Source organism: Hippoglossus stenolepis, chromosome 3, assembly GCF_022539355.2.
Source record: "Hippoglossus stenolepis isolate QCI-W04-F060 chromosome 3, HSTE1.2, whole genome shotgun sequence".
NCBI classification, from domain to species: domain Eukaryota; kingdom Metazoa; phylum Chordata; class Actinopteri; order Pleuronectiformes; family Pleuronectidae; genus Hippoglossus; species Hippoglossus stenolepis.
Window position 1 is genome coordinate 30242756 of NC_061485.1, and position 18738 is coordinate 30261493.

General features: G+C 39.8%; 1 protein-coding gene across 1 annotated transcript; it reads left to right on the plus strand.

Annotated features, from left to right (window-relative positions):
- On the plus strand, nucleotides 1-17712 carry nampt2 (nicotinamide phosphoribosyltransferase 2). The gene is made up of 11 exons (XM_035152229.2): nucleotides 1-316; nucleotides 3370-3505; nucleotides 5255-5358; nucleotides 5472-5600; nucleotides 6713-6871; nucleotides 7905-8035; nucleotides 9306-9531; nucleotides 10473-10592; nucleotides 11196-11336; nucleotides 11840-11965; nucleotides 13796-17712. The coding sequence occupies exons 1-11, from the start codon at nucleotides 269-271 to the stop codon at nucleotides 13955-13957; spliced, it is 1482 nt and encodes a 493-aa protein (XP_035008120.1). The 5' UTR covers nucleotides 1-268; the 3' UTR covers nucleotides 13958-17712.
- Nucleotides 17713-18738: the final 1026 nt, after the last annotated feature.

Consider the following 18738-nt stretch of genomic DNA (forward strand, 5'->3'; position numbering starts at 1 on the left):
AACCCCCCACCCACAGACTGGTTTCTGTTTCTCCACAATCTCCAGTATCTCGGAAATTGGCTTGACCGTAAAAACCCGGGGCTTCACTTCACCACTAACCGCCACTGAACGCGCATTTCCCTTTCCACCGGAGCCACAGTGTGTTCGCCCAGCTCCCATCCAGCCAGCCCCACACACACGCTCTGGATCCCGGGTCTCTCTGGTCAACTTGCTACGAGGACGCAGAGCCTGACATTCGTTCACGCTCATTCATTCAACCACAACAACAATGGCAGCGCAGGATTTTAATGTCCTGCTTGCGACGGATTCCTACAAGGTGAGTGCAGCCGCTCTTCCTGCTGCTGGCCTCTGCCCCGGCATCGAACTCCGTTTGTTATACGAGATATTTAACCACACGCATTTACCACTTTCTGGACTGTGCTTTAAACTCCAGTACAATCTTCATTTGTGCCTCAGCAAGTCATGACTAATGTACAAACCGGTTCATTGTACATATGATCACAGGTTATATATTCTGTTTACACTCGTGTCCTATCTAATTCAGTCTGCAGTCACAGCACAAAGCCAACTATGTTCGCTGTTACAGTTTGGAGAATCGATAATATTGCTGTAATATTCACTGAATGGTGTGCACGCGGCTGTTATCCATGGCCAGGAGCAGAGGTTGTGACCAAAATGTATGAAGAAATGACTTGACCATCTCGTGCCACTTTTGCCTGAGTTTCATTTTGAACACACCAACCCACTCCTCACATCCTCCTTTACTGGGTGTAAGCGCATTTGCTAAATGTATTTATTCAGTTACTCCGTTAAGAGAGCTTTATCACAGCGTGATAATGTGACAGACTAGTTTTTTGAAGCAGGATTCACAAACAAGTCTTGGCCAAGCCTTTGCTGCCACATTTAATAAGTGCACAGCATTACATCTGCCACGTGCACATAGTGTGGCAAGGGGCATAAAAACTAATTGGGAATGTTCTTTAACTAAATTGTGTGGACACAGTCCACCAACACACACTCTCTTATCAAACTTCTAATTCACCAGTGTCAGTGTCAGCATCACCACAGGGGCCATATTTCAATTACAAATAATGACAGGGTCTGGACATGTGGACAATATGCTTACAAAAGACATTGTACATGTGCAGTACCCCCTGTAACTTTGTGCTAGTATTCTTGTATGCAGACGCTCAAGCTATTACAACCACAAGCTCATTCATGTCCACTGTCGGCCTTGCACTTCATGTCTGCCTTGGACTACTTCAGGGCCTTTTCAGATTTAACAAACAGGGGCCTTTCCTGGTGCTGAGTCTTCTTTGAGACTCTTCATTGACATAAGAATACTGTTAAAAGTAGAAACAGTCAGTATATCAGTACTACTTTGTGTCAAAGTGCTAAACTCAAGGAAATGTTGTGACAGAGTTAAATATTAGTTTTTTACTGAAGACTATTGAAGACCAGGATCTCTCAGGAGTCCCATGACTCCAGTTTAATGAATCATGTTCTAAAGGGCAAGTCCCTGTGTGATAAATATCATTAATATGCATAACCAGTAATGCTCACTCTCATAGTCTGTATTTGTGTAAAAGAGAACCTAACCCTCCACTGACTGTTTTGCTTTCAGTTTCATGGTAATGAAAGTGAAACCTGATACAGTGTTTCCTGACAGTTGGTAACCTGAATCCAGCGGTGAGTCAGTGCTGTGCTTGAGAAGGCGTTGCTGGCATATAGAGTACGACATATGCCCACTTCAGTAGAGTTAAATGTCAAATGTCACTGTTAGATGTCACTGAAAGGTCTGCATTGCATCCAGACTGCAGAGGTCTGCATGGTGACCAACTGGCCTTTATACTAGCTCCAGTGACCCCAGCAGAAAAGTCCATAGCAGCAGCAGCAGCACCACTAAGAGGATTCCTCCAATGGGCCTGTCATCACAATCACACAATACATCTCCATGAACTTGGTGCAGAGAGATATTCATAGTCAGCAGAAGATGAATCATAATCACTGTATTCATTCTCTTTCATTTACCACCAGCTGGGCATAATTTTCACTCATCTAAAGTGTCTCAGCGTCTACTTTTTTTATGTCCATGAACTCCTGACTTTTCATCACGGTCAAAATGTCATTGTCCTAAATAGTGACACTCCCATCAGCCTCAGCTGCAAAAGAAGATATATTTAGATCCTTACAGCAGTCATGATGCTGATTACGATGTCGCCTGCATGACTACACTTGATCCCTGGCCAATCCATGTGACTGTGGCTTTGTATTTTGTTTCCCGTTGAGCTTCTCAGTTGCATAACTTGTGTAATTATGAACAAGTATATCCAATATGCACCCACAGCACAGCTGAGAACACTACAAGCTTTAGCTTTCACTACTGAAGTTTCTGAGGAATTCTCTCGGTCTAAGTTTGTCCTTGTGCCTAGCTACATGCAACCGTAACCTTTGGGTGTGTACACTATATACACCTGCTGTCATTCATTTGTTTTCCTGTTCTTTCTCTGTGGTTTGTTCAGGGTCCTACCCCCACCATCCCTCCTTAAATGTTAAAAAAAATCTCTGTTTACAGTACAGGTAACATTCACCCATTCACTTACACATTAATACAGTGCTTCCATATCTTTTTTCTGTCCATCACCATTCATACACTGTCAGCACAGCAATGTGTGGTTCACTGTCTTGCCCAAGGCCACTTCACAATCACCAACCATCTGGATAGTGGACAACCCACTCTATTTCCTGAGCCACAGCTGCCCACTTACATAGTTAGCCTGTAGATAGTGTAAGGGTAATAATATATGTTGAAACAGGACGAATATTAAAGTTTCTTCCAGTAAAGATGGAGCCTGTGCTTGAAATTTCCATGTTTTGGATCTCCTGTGTTTCGGATTATGTTTTCCTGAGGGGAAAGAGGGAAGATAAGAGAGAGAACTCCAACTGGTGGCAGGATGAGGCAGAAGAATCCAGAGTCAATGCTCCTTGGAGTTATTTCTTCCAGTGACTGGTGGATGCTGTTGATTATTCAATTAGTGCTGAAGGAGCACAAAGAGACTCTTGTACTTTAAGCTTTCATTATTCCTTCCCACTTGAATCCAGAAAACATGCTTACTGTACGCAAGCATCACATAGTGCAGACAATCCTTCACTTTACAGATTATCCCCAGTGGACTTACTGTGGTTTTATTTCATGCTGTTTCACAATATAAATCTGTGTGGTGTGACGAGATTAAGAAGTGTTAAATGAACATTTCAGATACTGTGGGTGATAATTGGAATGGCATTGCAACATGTTTACTCAATGAATCTGTTTTGGGGGTTTTGCTTGTCAGTTGCTTGTGCTTGACTTCTGTCTGTTTCTTCCAGATCACACACTACAAACAGTATCCTCCAAACATCAACAAGATCTATTCCTACTTTGAATGCAGACGCAAGGAGGGATCCCAGTTTAGTGAGGTGGTGTTCTTCGGTCTTCAGTATCTACTGAAGAAGTATTTGGAAGGTACATTCACCCCCTTTCTTCTGACGTAAGAACAGCATTGACTGAGCGTTACAGTTACCGAGTTACAGCACTGTGTCAGATCTCGAGAATGGTCTTTTTCTGCTATAGACTTGACTTGTTTGTATTTCTTAAACCATCCCCTATTGTCTTGGGGAGCGCCAAGCCCAATATGCAACAAACCCCCCCTCGGACATTTGCACATGGGGAGTTGTCACTAGAGCCGTTTTCAGACATGAACTGCGGGTTAAGGCCGGAGAATTGGGTCCAGAGTTTGCCTTTCACACATGCACAACACAGCGGGAGGTTCTCTGCACAGGCGCATCATTCAGGCGAGAGGTGGAGCAGCCGGGTGCCACAGGCCGAGACAGGAAGAGACCTATTAACTCCGCTACTCAGATCACGTGATCTTCGTTACAACACACCGTCGTCGGCTCTTATCACCCCAAACTCTCTTGACACCTTTGTCAATGTCTTCAATGTGTGTGTCGCTGCTTTTTCACAGGGAGATATTTGTTTTCTTTTTGTTTGTTTTTTTATTTTGCGTCTGTCGCGCATTAGAAGCATCATCAACCCCCCCCACTCACTCACGTTAAATCCAGCGGGGGATCCCCTGCTGTGTTCTCACATCGAATTCTCCTGGATTTCTGCTGACGTTATACTAAGCAGAGAAAGATAGTCCGGAGGCTCTCACCCGGACATTTGTGTTCACATATGCACCTCCTCCAGAGAAAATAACGGATCATCTGCGGAGTTCAGTGCATGTCTAAAGGCAGTCTAAAATATCCAATTCCTTGCAAAGAAAATGCAACAAAAAGCAGTAAAAGACAAGATGTTTTCAAACATGAACTCTGGAAGATGTCTGGAGAATTGGGTCAGGACTTTCTCTTAAGTTTGCCTTTCACACATGAACAACGCAGCAGGACATTCTCTGCTGAAACGCATTCACAACAACACAGAAATCTCTGGTTTTGTTTTCAATTTTTGCATCTGTTCCGTATTAGAAAAACACACCCAATCGCTCACAGTGAATCCTGCCGAGAATCCCCTGCTGTGTTCTCACAAGAGTTTTACCAGGAGGCTGGTCAGAGATTTTCTCACATTCTGACATTTGATTTCTCACATACAGCCGCTCCAGAGTTCTTCAGAGTTCATAGTGCATGTCTGAAAGCAGCTATAGTGACTCTTCAATTCAAATCTTGGTCAGAACTTGCCATTTTCAGCATGTATATTGCAGGTTAGGGGTTGTTATTATATCCTGTAGCAAAGGAGATTTTGAAAATGGAAACAGATAGATAGCTGAGCCTGACTCACAGCTTATATCCGATGAGCCTGACTATAAAGAATATTACTCAAAGGAGTGCCTTGTAAGAACATTGCCATAAAACATACCTGTTAACATACAGGAGAAATGTCTCATGTATCATTAAAACCTAATGAATGAATAAAATCATTCTGTGATAGTATAAGTATTATAATATTAATGTAAAAATACACCGTCTCACGATTTACCATAAGGTGCAACAGTAAATTTAGATGGTAGCCAATAGTACACTGTAGTTTGAAAAGTTCACTCCTTTAACATGTGATCTTGAATCGTTTGGTAACTCCAGCACCATTTGTAAGGAGACATAATATGAACTACTCTGATACAGTTTGATTTAAATTGACTACAGATGAATCAATATTCCTCTATGTACAGTAGTTTCTGCTTGTGACTGATGTTGTAGTAACTTAGATTGTTTTCTACAGGCCCTGTTGTCACTGAGGAGAAGATTCAGGAAGCCAAGCTCTTCTACCAGATGCACTTCAAACAAGATGTGTTTGATGAAGAAGGCTGGAGGCAGGTCCTTGAGGTGCACAAAATGATTTCAACTGTCCCTCTGTCCAGACAGATCCAGATAGAGAGGCATCCATCATTATACCTCCAGTAAATAACTTGAACTAAATATGCTTGTTGCTTTGTCAGAAACATAATGGCCGTCTTCCTATCCGGATAAAAGCTGTCCCTGAAGGCAGGATTATACCGAGAGGCAACGTGCTCTTCACTGTGGAAAACACTGATCCCAGCTTCTACTGGCTCACCAACTACATTGAGGTAAACTGTGAATATGCTGAAAGCTTTACTGAATGAGAGAGAGATAGAGCTTAGTTATAAGTGTCCTTCCAGTTTCATATTAAACCAGGAATTAAAAAAACAGTAAGCACGTTCTGGGGTTTTTAAATTCACTAACCCATTCTAGCTACTCGTCATACAACTGTATACAAAAAACAACAGTATGTCCATTCCCCATGAAACAGCAGGAAATTATGCTTTAGTAGCATCAGTCCCTATCTCCACAACTTCATTATTCTCATGTACTCTTAACACTCTCATCAAAATCTGGCCCTTCCCTCCTTCTTATCCATCGGTTTTCTTTTTCTTTACCAACTGATCACTCGCTATGCCTCGATGTTGTTTTGGTTGGCCGGAGGCATTATCCGTCTGTTGGTCCCATTCTTGTGAACACAATATCTCAACAATACCTTGAGGGGATTTCTTTAAATTTGGTACAAACGTTCGACGTTTGACTCAAGGATGAATTGGTTATATTCTTGTGTTCAAAGGTCAAGGTCGTTGTGACCTCATAAATCATTTTTTGCCTTTTGAACGTGTCATCTTAAGAATGCCTCGAGAGAAACCTTTCAAATTTGGCGCAAACATTCACTGAGACTGGTGGATTAACTGATTAGATTTGGTTGGTCAAAGGTCAACGTCAATGTGACCTTAGAAAACACATTTTTGTTCTTGTGGATCCAAAAACCCTTTGAGGTAATTCAAAAAATGTTTTATTAGTTGTTACTTGGACTCAAACTTGGGCTGCAGCTATTTAATTTGAGTCTTCTATCGATAATTCCATTGAGTAATGACATTATCTGTTCTTTATTAAATAGCAATAGTAAATAAACAAAAGAGAAAAAAGGCATGTCTAACTAACTGTTTTTTTGAAAATCCAACATTTTTATTGGTTAAATTGCAAACCGAACCCAGTTAGTGCATTTAAATGCCGTCTGGTCTTCTGAACATTTTCTGAAATGCAAAAACAACAAACAAAAAGGTCTACGACTTTAAACTGTAACAGCCAAGGTTCAGTGGAAGCATACAACCACAGGGCAGTAATTCTAGCTTCTCTCTTTTTCTCATCTAACCCTCCCTCTTGTGGACTGTAGACCATGCTGGTGCAGATGTGGTATCCCATCACAGTTGCCACAGTGTCCAGGGAGTTTAAGAAGATCCTGGCCAAGCACCTGAAGGCCACCTCAGGAAGCCTTGAAGGCCTGGACCTGAAGCTGCATGACTTTGGCTACAGAGGCGTCTCCTCACAGGAGGTCAGGAATATTTTTGGCTCCTTGTATTTATTTTGTGAAAACTCAGCACTGAGGCAAAGCCAATGTGGTTTCTCACTTTATTTCTGTATATTGCAACTTTCTTATGTTGTGGTTTCAGAGTATCTACAGGCGCTATGTTTGCACATTGGCCTTTCTACGTCATTACTATCATCGGAACTCTGCTTGTAAATGCTCTGTGTTGCAAGTGATAATCTTGCAATATCTGCTTTGTGATTATGGCTTTATCATGCTGAAGTTATCAAGTTATTGAATGATGTACTGTTCACATCATTGATTATGGGCACAAAGGTTAGATGACTGAACATCAGAGGGAAACACTTTCATTGGAACAGGAAGCTGAAATCAAATTCGTTTCGGTTTAGTGCACAGAGGAACAAATGTTTGAACATTCTCTCTTCAAGCCGAGCTCAGTGTACTGAATCACCTAGGCATATGTGACTCTAAGTGCCATTGTCAACAGCATAGTCCTGCTGGCTGTCAGAGGGACCCACACATCACACCAGTCACTCAGTCAATCACAGAATTGTTTAAAAAAATGTGTTGAGGAATATTTAATAAGAAAGGAGAGCAGAAAGGGAAATCTTCAGAGTCACTTACATGATGTACAAAAACCTTGTCAAGTCTGATGTAAAGTTAAAAAAACAAAACACTAAGGCAGTGAGGAGGATTCTCCACCCTCTGTGATTTTCCATGGTTTGCACTGACGGTAACAGAAGTTACACTCTCTCAAAATATAATATTGATCATATTTGTCACTTTTTTACACCCAACTGACAGTATTTTTCATTTTATCTGAAGTATGAACATCATGGATTAGGGTTAAGCTGCAGAGCTCTCATCTCAAGTGTTTAACTACCTGCATAAAGCTCACTGCAAAATATGTAATCAGGATGTAATAACCCTGCAGCATATGTGCTGTCGTTGTGCTGTAACTCTTTAACACTGTACCTGAATTTCAAAGACACTATTTGAAACAGCAGAGTGATTTATTATTCCCACCTGTACACCCCAGTCTGCAGCATTAGGGGGAGCAGCTCACCTGGTTAATTTCTGCAGCACAGACACAGTGGCTGGACTTCTGATGGCTCAGAGATATTATAGCTGCCCGATGGCTGGCTTCTCCATTCCAGCAGCAGAGCACAGGTAGAACACAAACACACCACCCCCACCCCCACCCCCACCACTAACCCCAAAATGTTGTTTTTGTGATCCTATCTCAAGTGGACAGCTTTAAGTACAGGTGTGAACACACTCCGATCGGATAGTGATCCGATCACTCCAGACCACATTCGGAGGTGATCTGGGCCACGTGTCAACATTCTTTTAACAGTGTGAACTTCCTACTCAGCAGACTCGCTGCAGTTTCACTTTGAATCTAAATTTGTTTTTCTCTTTTGTTGATTTGTTTGTGTCCACCGCCACAATATCAACTCCGATCACCACATATTGGTCTATACTTTCCTGAAATTGGTCAAATCTTTCTTCACAGCGAGGCTGCATGACATTCATTCAGTCTCTCCTGACTCGTCTTTCTACCTCTTTCTCTCGCTCGTACCAACACACACACACACACACACACACACACACACACACACACACACACACTGACATCGGACATGCTTGGTCTTCATGAACAGAAATTTCTACATGTTTGTATAGAGTGGGGAGGTGACGTCTGATCTGAGATCCAATAGAGAGACGCATGTGGGGTCACATTTTAATGCAAGGTGTGAACGCACGCATTCAGAGCTGTCCACTTTTGATCAGATCACAAAAACCAAATGTTAATACCAGGTTTGACTTCAGAGGACATTACCTTAACTTACATTGATTTCTTGGAGACTTACTCTAACCATAACCATGGTTAACCCTTACCCTAACCTTAAAACATATCTCACCTTAAAGTTTAATGATTAACCTTAAAGGGATTTGCTTTTCATCCCCATAAGGAAAACATCACTGGCTTTGTAAAGAGAAATACCTGGACCACAAACAGACACTCTTTGTCACAAACTATGTTGTCCTTGGTAACATCAGAATATTTTTGAAAAGATCCTACATTAATTTGAGCTTTTAATCTAGAATTAATGTCATTGATGTCTTGTCTATGTTTTGGTCTTATCTGAAACTCTCCCTATGTAAAGTTTGTTGGATCCCTTACTTATCTTCATAATGATGTAATAATCCATTTTCAGTGTAAATTTGTGTTTGCAATGTGGAAGTGGGGCATTTACATTTTTTGTACTTGCATAAATTAAATGCATATCCCATTGTTCAAATCTGCCCAGTTGATGAGTCAGTGAATTGTAAGTAAAACTGTAACACCATCAGCGGTTGTATTTTCAGATATTAGAACAAGTTGTAAGATCTCTAGCACCATGAGACTGTTAATTTCTTCCTCTCTGTTATCCAGCACCATCATCTCTTGGGGGAGGAGCAGGGAGAAGGAGGCGTTTGAGCGAGTCCTGGACCAGTTCTCCTCTGGACCAGTCTCAGTGGTCAGTGACAGCTACGACATCTTTAATGCCTGCAAACACATATGGGGAGAGAAACTGAAGGAGCGAGTGATGGAGCGCAGCCAGGACTCCTGTCTGGTCATCCGGCCGGACTCTGGAGATCCTGCAGAGACCCTTATTGAGGTAAAGAACAGGCCTGATTAGTCAGTGTTGGACAACCAAAGCAATTGTACTATTAAAACACACACGGTCTATTAGTTCACACTCATTTATTACTGGAAATTTCATAAATATAGATCTTCTCTGCTCTATTTTAAGTGTAGGGGACTGCATTTACAGGATATAGCACTTTTTTTGTGTGTTACATTACATTAGGCCACTTTTCTATCACACATCATTTACACTTGATGGAATAGCCTTCAGGAAAAACCAGTTTAGTGTCTTCCCTAAGGACCCTTCAGGACTAGAGGAGTGGACTGGCTGATTAGGGGATGATCTGCTCGGCCTGCTGAGCCACAATTAAATCCAGCCTAGAAGGTTTAGTTGGAAAAATCTGTAGGCAGTATCTTCTTAGCTGCATTTTAGAGCTTTAGAAAAAACACAACACACGACTGTACTATTAAAGCTTTAACTTTAACTTCCCACACAACACTGTACAACACGGCCTGAGCTTTAGGTTGTGTGGCATGATCGTTGTCAGATGGAACACGTATAATCATAAAGGAGACTCAGTTTTATAACTTTTCTAAAATAATTTGATAACAGTATATTAACCAAAATCTGTAAAATATAATGTGTTCATGCAGTGACTATATGAATAAGTGATATAACTGATTGTAGATACAAGTTGAGAATGATAGTTTTTCAGTATCGTTATCACATCATCTGATGTTTTTATTAGAGATATTATTAATATATGATATATGTTATCGATAGTTATCACAATATGTTTGACACTAACGATGAGAAAGCAGTTTGTTGGTCCAGTAAGCTGCAGAGTGACTTGTATTTCTGAAATGCAGATTTTTAGATTGTTGTTCAGACTGCACCAAATTAACATGCAGCTTGTAGCTATACGTATAAATCAAAGTCCCCCAAAAATATACACTTTGTTTGCTTTATAGGTCATCAAGATTTTAGAAGAGTGTTTTGGCAGCTCTCTGAACTCGGTTGGATACAAGGTGCTGCCTTCTTGCCTGCGAATTATTCAGGGAGATGGCATTGACCTCCACTCAGTGGACGAGGTAAGAAGAAGTTTGGTTGTTGTACTAGTTTTATCTTAACTGTTATTTATACATTGTTTTGTTAGTTATGACGACTTTTCACTTACATTTTTCATTGCTGAGATTCGGCTGTGCTGTGACACACCACAGCTTTATAGTAGAGACGAGCAAGAAACACAAGCAGTGAAACATCACATGTACCCAGTTATCTAAACCACTGATTTGAAAATCAAGTGTTACCTTTAAATACTCTATTACACTAAACAGTTAACAGACAGCTATGGCAATGAAATGTCATGGACAATTCTCTGAAGCTGACTTGTTTTAAACCTGTGAAACTATGACTGACATTCACTATTAACTCCAGGGCTAACTTATCAAATCATTTATTATTAATAAGCTCCATTGTTATCAGTTCTGTTTTAGGTAAGGACAAATGAAGAAAAAAATATTTCCAATTTATTATTGCAACATAAAAGTTATCTTGCACATTTAATCTCAACGGTCTTTCTAAAGTAGACATTTCACTATGATGAATTTTGCCATTCCCCTTCCAAGTGAGAGATGACAAATCCTGATTTGTTGTGATTGTGTTTGAAGCTGTAATTTCTGTGTTTTCTGAAGATCCTTAAGAAGCTGAGTGATCAGGGCTGGAGTGCTGAGAACGTCTTCTTTGGATGTGGCAGTGCTTTGCTTCAGAAACTCAACAGAGATACACTCAACTGTGCCTTCAAGTGCAGCTATGTGGAGACTAATGGCAAGGGGGTAAGTGGAAGGGTTTTGGCTGGATTTGAATAGTGTGACTGAATTGCTGAAGATATTATCACTCTTAATTTACTGGCTAATGTTGATTGAATACAGAAAAAACACTTGCCTGGTCAAATAATCAAAAACCCTTCCATGATAAAGTCTCCAAATTGCCGTCTGTTGCTTTTATAGTTGGAACCATCGATAACGGTGGTTACGATAACAGGTTCTTTACCAAAGGAACTATTGAGGACTATGGAGGGGGGACAACGACTAACCCTAACCCTAAATCACAGTGGTCATTATCTGGCAACAAGAAGTGTGTAAATGTACAGAGGTAGATGTGAGATTTGATTTAATGAAGTAGAGTTTGCAGAACTACATTCTGGTTCAGCTGTTATTGTGGTTTCTTGTCTCATGGGTACACGTACTGGCATCCTCATAGAGTGTCGCTTTCAATTTGCTCATGAGTATGATTTCCATTAGTTGTCTTGAAACTAGTTATATGTCTCTCCCCCCAGATGGACGTGTACAAGCAGCCGGTGACCGACCCATCCAAGGGCTCAAAGAAGGGTCGCTTATCACTGAGGAGAAACTCTGATGGCTTCTTGGAGACGATAGAGGAAGGAGCAGGCAAACCTGAGGAGGTTAGTCCAAGCATTTCACTGTGTTTATTTACTAAGTGTATTTTAGTAAGAAAATTGTTTGGTTGATAGGTAAAAACTACAATTACATCTTTTTTTGTACTGCTCAAAGGTTTATGAACATGTTACCATTTTGATAATATTTGGTTTTCAGTGCTTTAGTCGATTACACACGTAAAAGCACAATTCCAACTGAATAACTAAGCAACAATGTTAGTTCTTTAATTCACCCAACCTCCATACCAAGAGACATATGTTAATCACTCCTCTGCATAGTCACAGAGCAGCCTCCTCCACACACTCCCCTTGTACACGTTTGTCTCATGTTTCGTCTGTGATGTGGCAGCAATCAAAGGAATTTAAAGTGCGTGCAGAGACGGGACATGACGTATTCATTCCACTGCAGAGATCACGTGACTTCTTTACAACACAGACACTGGCGTCGGCTCTTATCAACACAAACTCTCTTGACATATTCTTCTACCTGTGTGGCTCTGCTTTTTCATGAGGAGAATCTGGCGGCTAATCTTGCGGTGGATCTTCTGGTTCATCGGCTGCTACCGGAGTTTCTACTGACTTTATACTAGGGAGCCAAGCGGAGGAAGCCAGCAGAAGGCTCTCACTGGGACATTTGCGTTCTCACATACACCTCTTCCTGGGAAACTGCAGACTCTCTCTGGAGTTCGGTGCATGCCTGAAATCACGATTAATCACCATTTCTAAATGCCCGAAAAATCCCCATTTTCTATGTATTGTTATGGGAACTCAAAGATAAATGACAGAAGGCGGATATATACATTTAACATTTGTTTTTTTATTGATGACAAGTCCAAATGATAGTTATTAAGATTGAAAAATAATATAAAATCAAACTCAAAGATAACCTTCATCCTAAACAATTAGGGCATCTTAGCCTTTGCTCTCTTTTTTTTTTTAATCAAATATAGGATGGTTGAATAAAACTTTTTTCTTTTCTTTTTTAAATCAAACAACCAACCAAACCTTTACACAATTAAATGTGAATGTGAAATCTGAATCTGAGCCCATCTGTAGAAGCAGTGTTGAGCCAGTTCACACTTAAAAAGAACGAGTTCCAAGTTCAGTTCATGCAGATGAAAATGAACTAGTTCACGTTCATTTGTTAAATTTTTTATTGGGATGATTTAGGTGACAAACTTACGATCATGTGTTTAGTAATTAATCGATGGTGTTGGCACAAAATGTTGACGAGTCATTTTCATGATGTTTAAATGCAGCCTCATAAACTCTGGAGCGAATCAAACAAACACTGAGTGACTTCATGTGCTGATCAGGTCCTGATAACTAGTGATGAGTGTTTATTAGTTCCAGTGAGAGCAGAGTGGAGGAGGACACAGAAACTCCAGCTCGGTACAAACCAACTGCAGCTTCTGCTCTGATCATGAAGCAGCTGATCACTGAGCAGCTGAGACCAGAGAAACTCTGTGTTTCACTGTTCTTCTACAAAGTCACTGACCGGCTGCTTCACGTGAACGAGCTCTGATCTCACTGCGTGTGACGCTCCGAGAGAGTGAGCGGGGGCGGATATGGGTACATGGACCGGGTCATTCTGCGCATGCGTTAATGCGTTACAAAAATGTACGCGTTAATTGCACAAATTAATCATCCCGCGTTAACAAAGCGGCTCAAGTCATGACAGCCATTGGTTACATTGCACAACTGACTTTGGACATACTTTTAACACAAAGTTTCACAAGATAAAGTAGCTGGAGATCCAGTCGATCAGTTTGAATTGGTTTAATACCTGCTCCTCCTGCATGTGGTGATGATTTCTGTGCGCCCTGTGTTTCCCAGGACCTACTGGTGACAGTTTTTGAGAACGGCAGCCTGGTGCAGGACTACTCCCTGGAGGAGATCCGGAAGAACGCTCGGCTGCATGACGAGGAGCTGAATCTCCCCCTACACAACCATGAGCAGGAGCTGCTTCACAACCGTATCATCAATGGGATTCATTAGATCAACCACAGGCTCCGACCATGCACAAGATACCCCAGTGTTAAACAGGGTGCACTGGAATGAAGGCTGCCGTGTGATAGAAAGGCACCCCTGTAAGAATAAACTTCATCATGTTGAAGGAGAGTGAAAGGCTATTTCTCATAGCACTACCTCCACCCCCATTCCCCTGAGGATCCCTTTGATAATAGGTAGATAATAATTCACTTCTCTCCTCATTAAAGCTCAGGGTCAACTATAATAAGCCAACTTAGTTTTTACTTTTTCATACTTTGATTTAAAGATACATCTCCTGATGTTGTGGTTTTCATTAGGAACAACAACAACAAAATGAGGAAGTAGGTCTTTCTTGAGCATTTTAGAGCTATAATGAACTAAACATCCAAATATTCCATTTGATTTCTATTAGCATAGAAAGAGAAGAAACATTTACTAAGAAAGGTAGCAAAGTACCCATATTACTGATTATTGTAATAGTACCCAATTGATCGGTTTCCAATGAGTACTTGACGCAAATTATTACGTTAATGGTCAGTGTTCACTCCATTTTTCAGCAGAGCAATATATTGCTCTAGCCTTACTTGCTGCCATTTATTTTTTTTTATTTTTATTTTTTACTTCCACAGCAAATTTTCCTTTAGCAGGTTTGCAGTGCATAACACTTGAGATGTCAGACGAGAAAGGGAAACAAACCGAATGTACACTGTCAAGGAAAATGAATGTGAACCCTTTGGGTTGCTCATAAAATGTTATCTGATCTTCATCTAGGTTACATGATCAATCAAGCAATCAAAATTTATTTGTATAGCCCATATTCACAAATCACAATTTGTTTCATAGTGTTTGACAAGTCCTAACCCAGGGATTCCTAAACTTCTCAGTGTCCAACCTCTAAAAATAACAGTGCCAGAGATCTGCAACTCCCACTACCTCTAAGCAGAAGGCTGATGATACTTCATGTTTTCATGGTTTTATTTCGAATGTTCATATTTTAGAACAATTGTGGCTAAATGTGCCATTTCTAATAGTTTTTTAATTTGATCTGATTTCAGGAAATCATCTCTCAACACTGAACACTGATTTCATTATGGATAAGAACAATGATATATGATATTATTTCAGATCGATTGTGCTGTGTTCAAAAATGATAGGGTTCACTTACTTTTCCTTTCCCCTGTAAATTAACATCACAGCTCTACCAGTATTACAAGTTAAATAAAACAGATTATGCTGTACTGCCAAGTTTGGTAAAAACAAAAATCTAAATTAGTGAAACAATATATTTTCTTTTCAGTATTTCTGATGCAGCTGATCCACAATGCACTCTTTATGTAACCCCTGTTATATTCAATATTTCATATACAGAAATTATCAACCCTATAAATAACCAAACATTTGTTAAATAATTGACGAAATTATTGAAACTCATTATGAAAGGTTATTTCATGATTTATGTTTGAAATAAAACGGTTAAAATACTTATTGTTTGATATTTAACAGACAGGGTTTTTTGCATAATAGTGTCAAGTTACTGCCTTATGTTCCCCAAGCTTCTTTTCAGCTACCACCTTAAACCGCTGCTGCCAAATGTAGTAGTCAGCTCGGGCAACAACATCATCAAAGTAGTCGTGTAGTCAACCCAAAAAAGATTTACTGCCTTTAATAAGCAACACATAAAAGTATCAACTACACGTCTCCAGCCTTCCTGCCTCTAGTGAACTAGCGGAGCTCAGCATCACAGTGAGGAGACCGTGTCAGCAGTGTAATCAATCAATCAATCAAATTGTATTTGTATAGCCCATATTCACAAATCACAATTTGTCTCATAGGGCTTTAACAGGGTGTGACATCCTCTGCCCTTAACCCTCAACACGAGTAAGGAAAAACTACTAAAAAACCCTTTTAACAGGGTAAAAAGAAGGTAGAAACCTCAGAGAGAGCCACATGTGAGGGTGTAAGTCAGCTCCTGTTGTCTGGAACAGTTGCAGTTGTGGTCGGCACTGACCTCTCCTCACAGCTTCCGTCCATCTGTACGCACTTCATCCAAATATTGTTCATGTCAGACTGAGTTCTTTTTAATTTGCATAACTCCAAGCAAATAACAACTGAATTATTCTCTGGCTGAAATCGATGGAGGCACAGACACATTCATTGTTTTCTATTTCCATTTAAAGACTTGAACTGCCACTTTTGTTAATGTCTTTGCTTTAGTGAAATGTGTTTTTGTTTGTTTTTCCTTTGAGAATTGTAACAATAAGTGATTGGCTGATTTGACAAAGATGGTATCCTGAAATGCTGAATGCTACAGTGAACATGGCTCATTTCATCAGACATAAAGATAGAAACACATATTGGTAAGACGCCACTCTATGTGGTTCAAGTGCTTGATTGCTTGTTTGGCCTTTTGACCTTGACCTTGGACTGGCCTCCATTAAAACAGTGGCACTGCTATAAAGAGTGGCGCAATAATGCAAGTGATTATGAGGTGTGATGGCTTAGAGGTCTCTATGAATGATATGATGATATTTAACAGTTTCGTAATTAATATAGCACAGTCTTGACTTTGAGATAATGCATTGATATTCTCTCAGATTACAAATGATTTAGGTGATGATGCAGTGATAATGCTCGTTTCACTAGCGTTTCGCCATTTACTGCTTTTTCCAATTTTTTTTTATCATTTTCTGTTTAATGCCGTTTTCGGATTTGACAAATCACTTCTTTTTGCAGATGAACCTTAGACAGCCAACATTAAACTGCTTTTGCTACATTTCAAATAGGCTCATGATTGTGCACTGCTAACATGATGGGGGAATTCCACATCCCTGGATGAAAAAATACAGGATAATACAGGATGTATTTAAAGTTAGGTTTGATTGACAGATGAAACGTTTGATTTTTTTTATGGACAAAGAAAAAAAAATTCTCCGAAATTCTCCTACACATTAATGCACACATTAAATGTCTGTGATGTTCACAACATTCCTCCAGTTGTTTTATGATGACATTTTAGCAATAAGTCTAAATATACCAACCGGCCTCTTCTACTCTACTTGCCCAGAATGCCTTTCAACAACGTCAACACGAGGCATTATTACTTCAATCAAAACGCCACATATAAGTACATCTCAGAGGATTCACACTGTTGTCGCAGATGATTTTAATGTATCATCTGATTACCTCCCTTCACCAACATAGTGTCAAAATATATTGAATCATTAAGTGGCTCCTTCCCTCTGTTCTGTGCAGGTAAAGGAAATGCTGCCTACCTGTACAGGAACATGTGGACAGTGTAAGAAGCGTTGGAAATATTTGACAAAGGTAACATTAGCTAATTGAACCACTGTCAGTCACAGTGAACTAAAACTGCACTGACAAGTGAAAACACAAGTGACCCATTGTTTTGTTGAGTGAGACTTTTTAGAATCCTGCTGTATACCATTCATTTGAAGTGTTGTCATATTTTCTGTTACCTTTTTGTGGTTAGTGTAATTCTGTTTTTCAGCATCATATTCCACAACAATCAGTTCAGTGTCTGACAGCACTAGTGAAAGCAAGTAATGATGTACACATGGTCTACCTTTTGTGTAGTTCCAGCAGTAATCATTGTTCTATTTATGTTTTGTAAATATCCTTTTGACTCTGATTTTGCTTTTAACTGATCTGTATCTTTTGAATGTGCTTTATCTTTGATTTTAATTGTGTTTTGAAAAATGAACTTTTCTAAGATTAAAGAAAATTTTTTTAAAAGCTTCAAACTGGGCGAGTTACTTTGCTAAACTACAAACAACGACACCACTCTATAGAGGAAGAGGTTGTTACTAAGCAGAAAGTAGAACCTCTGCATGACATCACACGGATGATGAGATACGTACAGTATCATTCAGAAAACGAGCACACATGACGGGTGGATTTAAAAGAAAATATTATTAAACAAGGACAATGCACAAAAACATTCATCTTAAAATGAGAAGAGATTATTTATGCCAGATTTAGCTATCAGCTAATTTCCATATGCAGTCCTTGGGCAGGTACACTCTAAATATTTCATCTTATTGTTGGGGGAGACCCTAAACTGAGAATTTTCTTAAGTGCAATTCCAGAAGGGGACAGGAAAAAAAATAAATAACTGAAGGATTGTACCAGGATGTTTATATAGTTAACTACCCTCAGACACATCCTCACTGGTTGCAAGGTGAGATTCTGCCAAGGTAGGTGCACTTGGAGCTTTAGCTTTTATACCTACCTATGTTAATGTATATCACTTTTACTTTGGCATTAAAAGTAACCTCACCAATACCTTCATTGCAATTTTGACCATGTAATTCATTGGTCATCAAAATGTTTGTAACCATTTCTTAAACTTACCAGGTGCACTACCAGTTTGCTTCGCTTCTCTCCTCAAGAGGGCAGCAGATTCACACAAAGCTTGGTTTTGTGCACGGACGTGATACAAAACATTTCTTAGTGGTGCAGCAGAGGTGTATGGTGTCATGATGATATTTGATTTCTGTATTCATATAGGTTTCTGCTAAACTAAAAACTTCAACTGGTCAAACTTTCAATTATGAATTCATGTGCACTTTCATTAGAATTTGAATAGTGTTGTCTATTTAAATTGTATCAGTCAGTGGGAATTGAACATGTCTTCTTCTATGTACTCCGATAAACGTCTGCAGAGGGAGATAACTGGGTCAAACCGTGGGTCAAAATTGCTGCCAGATCATTTTGATGATTTGATGATTTGTATTAAACCATATCAGACTGACAGAGACATTCATAGT

Bases quoted from the DNA above. Each gene is read 5' to 3' on its own strand.
- nampt2 (XM_035152229.2), top strand. From the start codon at position 269: ATGGCAGCGCAGGATTTTAATGTCCTGCTTGCGACGGATTCCTACAAG. The intron at 9,532-10,472 runs GTAAAGAACAGG...TTTGCTTTATAG, and splicing joins CTGCAGAGACCCTTATTGAG to GTCATCAAGATTTTAGAAGA. The intron at 11,337-11,839 runs GTAAGTGGAAGG...CTCTCCCCCCAG, and splicing joins TGGAGACTAATGGCAAGGGG to ATGGACGTGTACAAGCAGCC.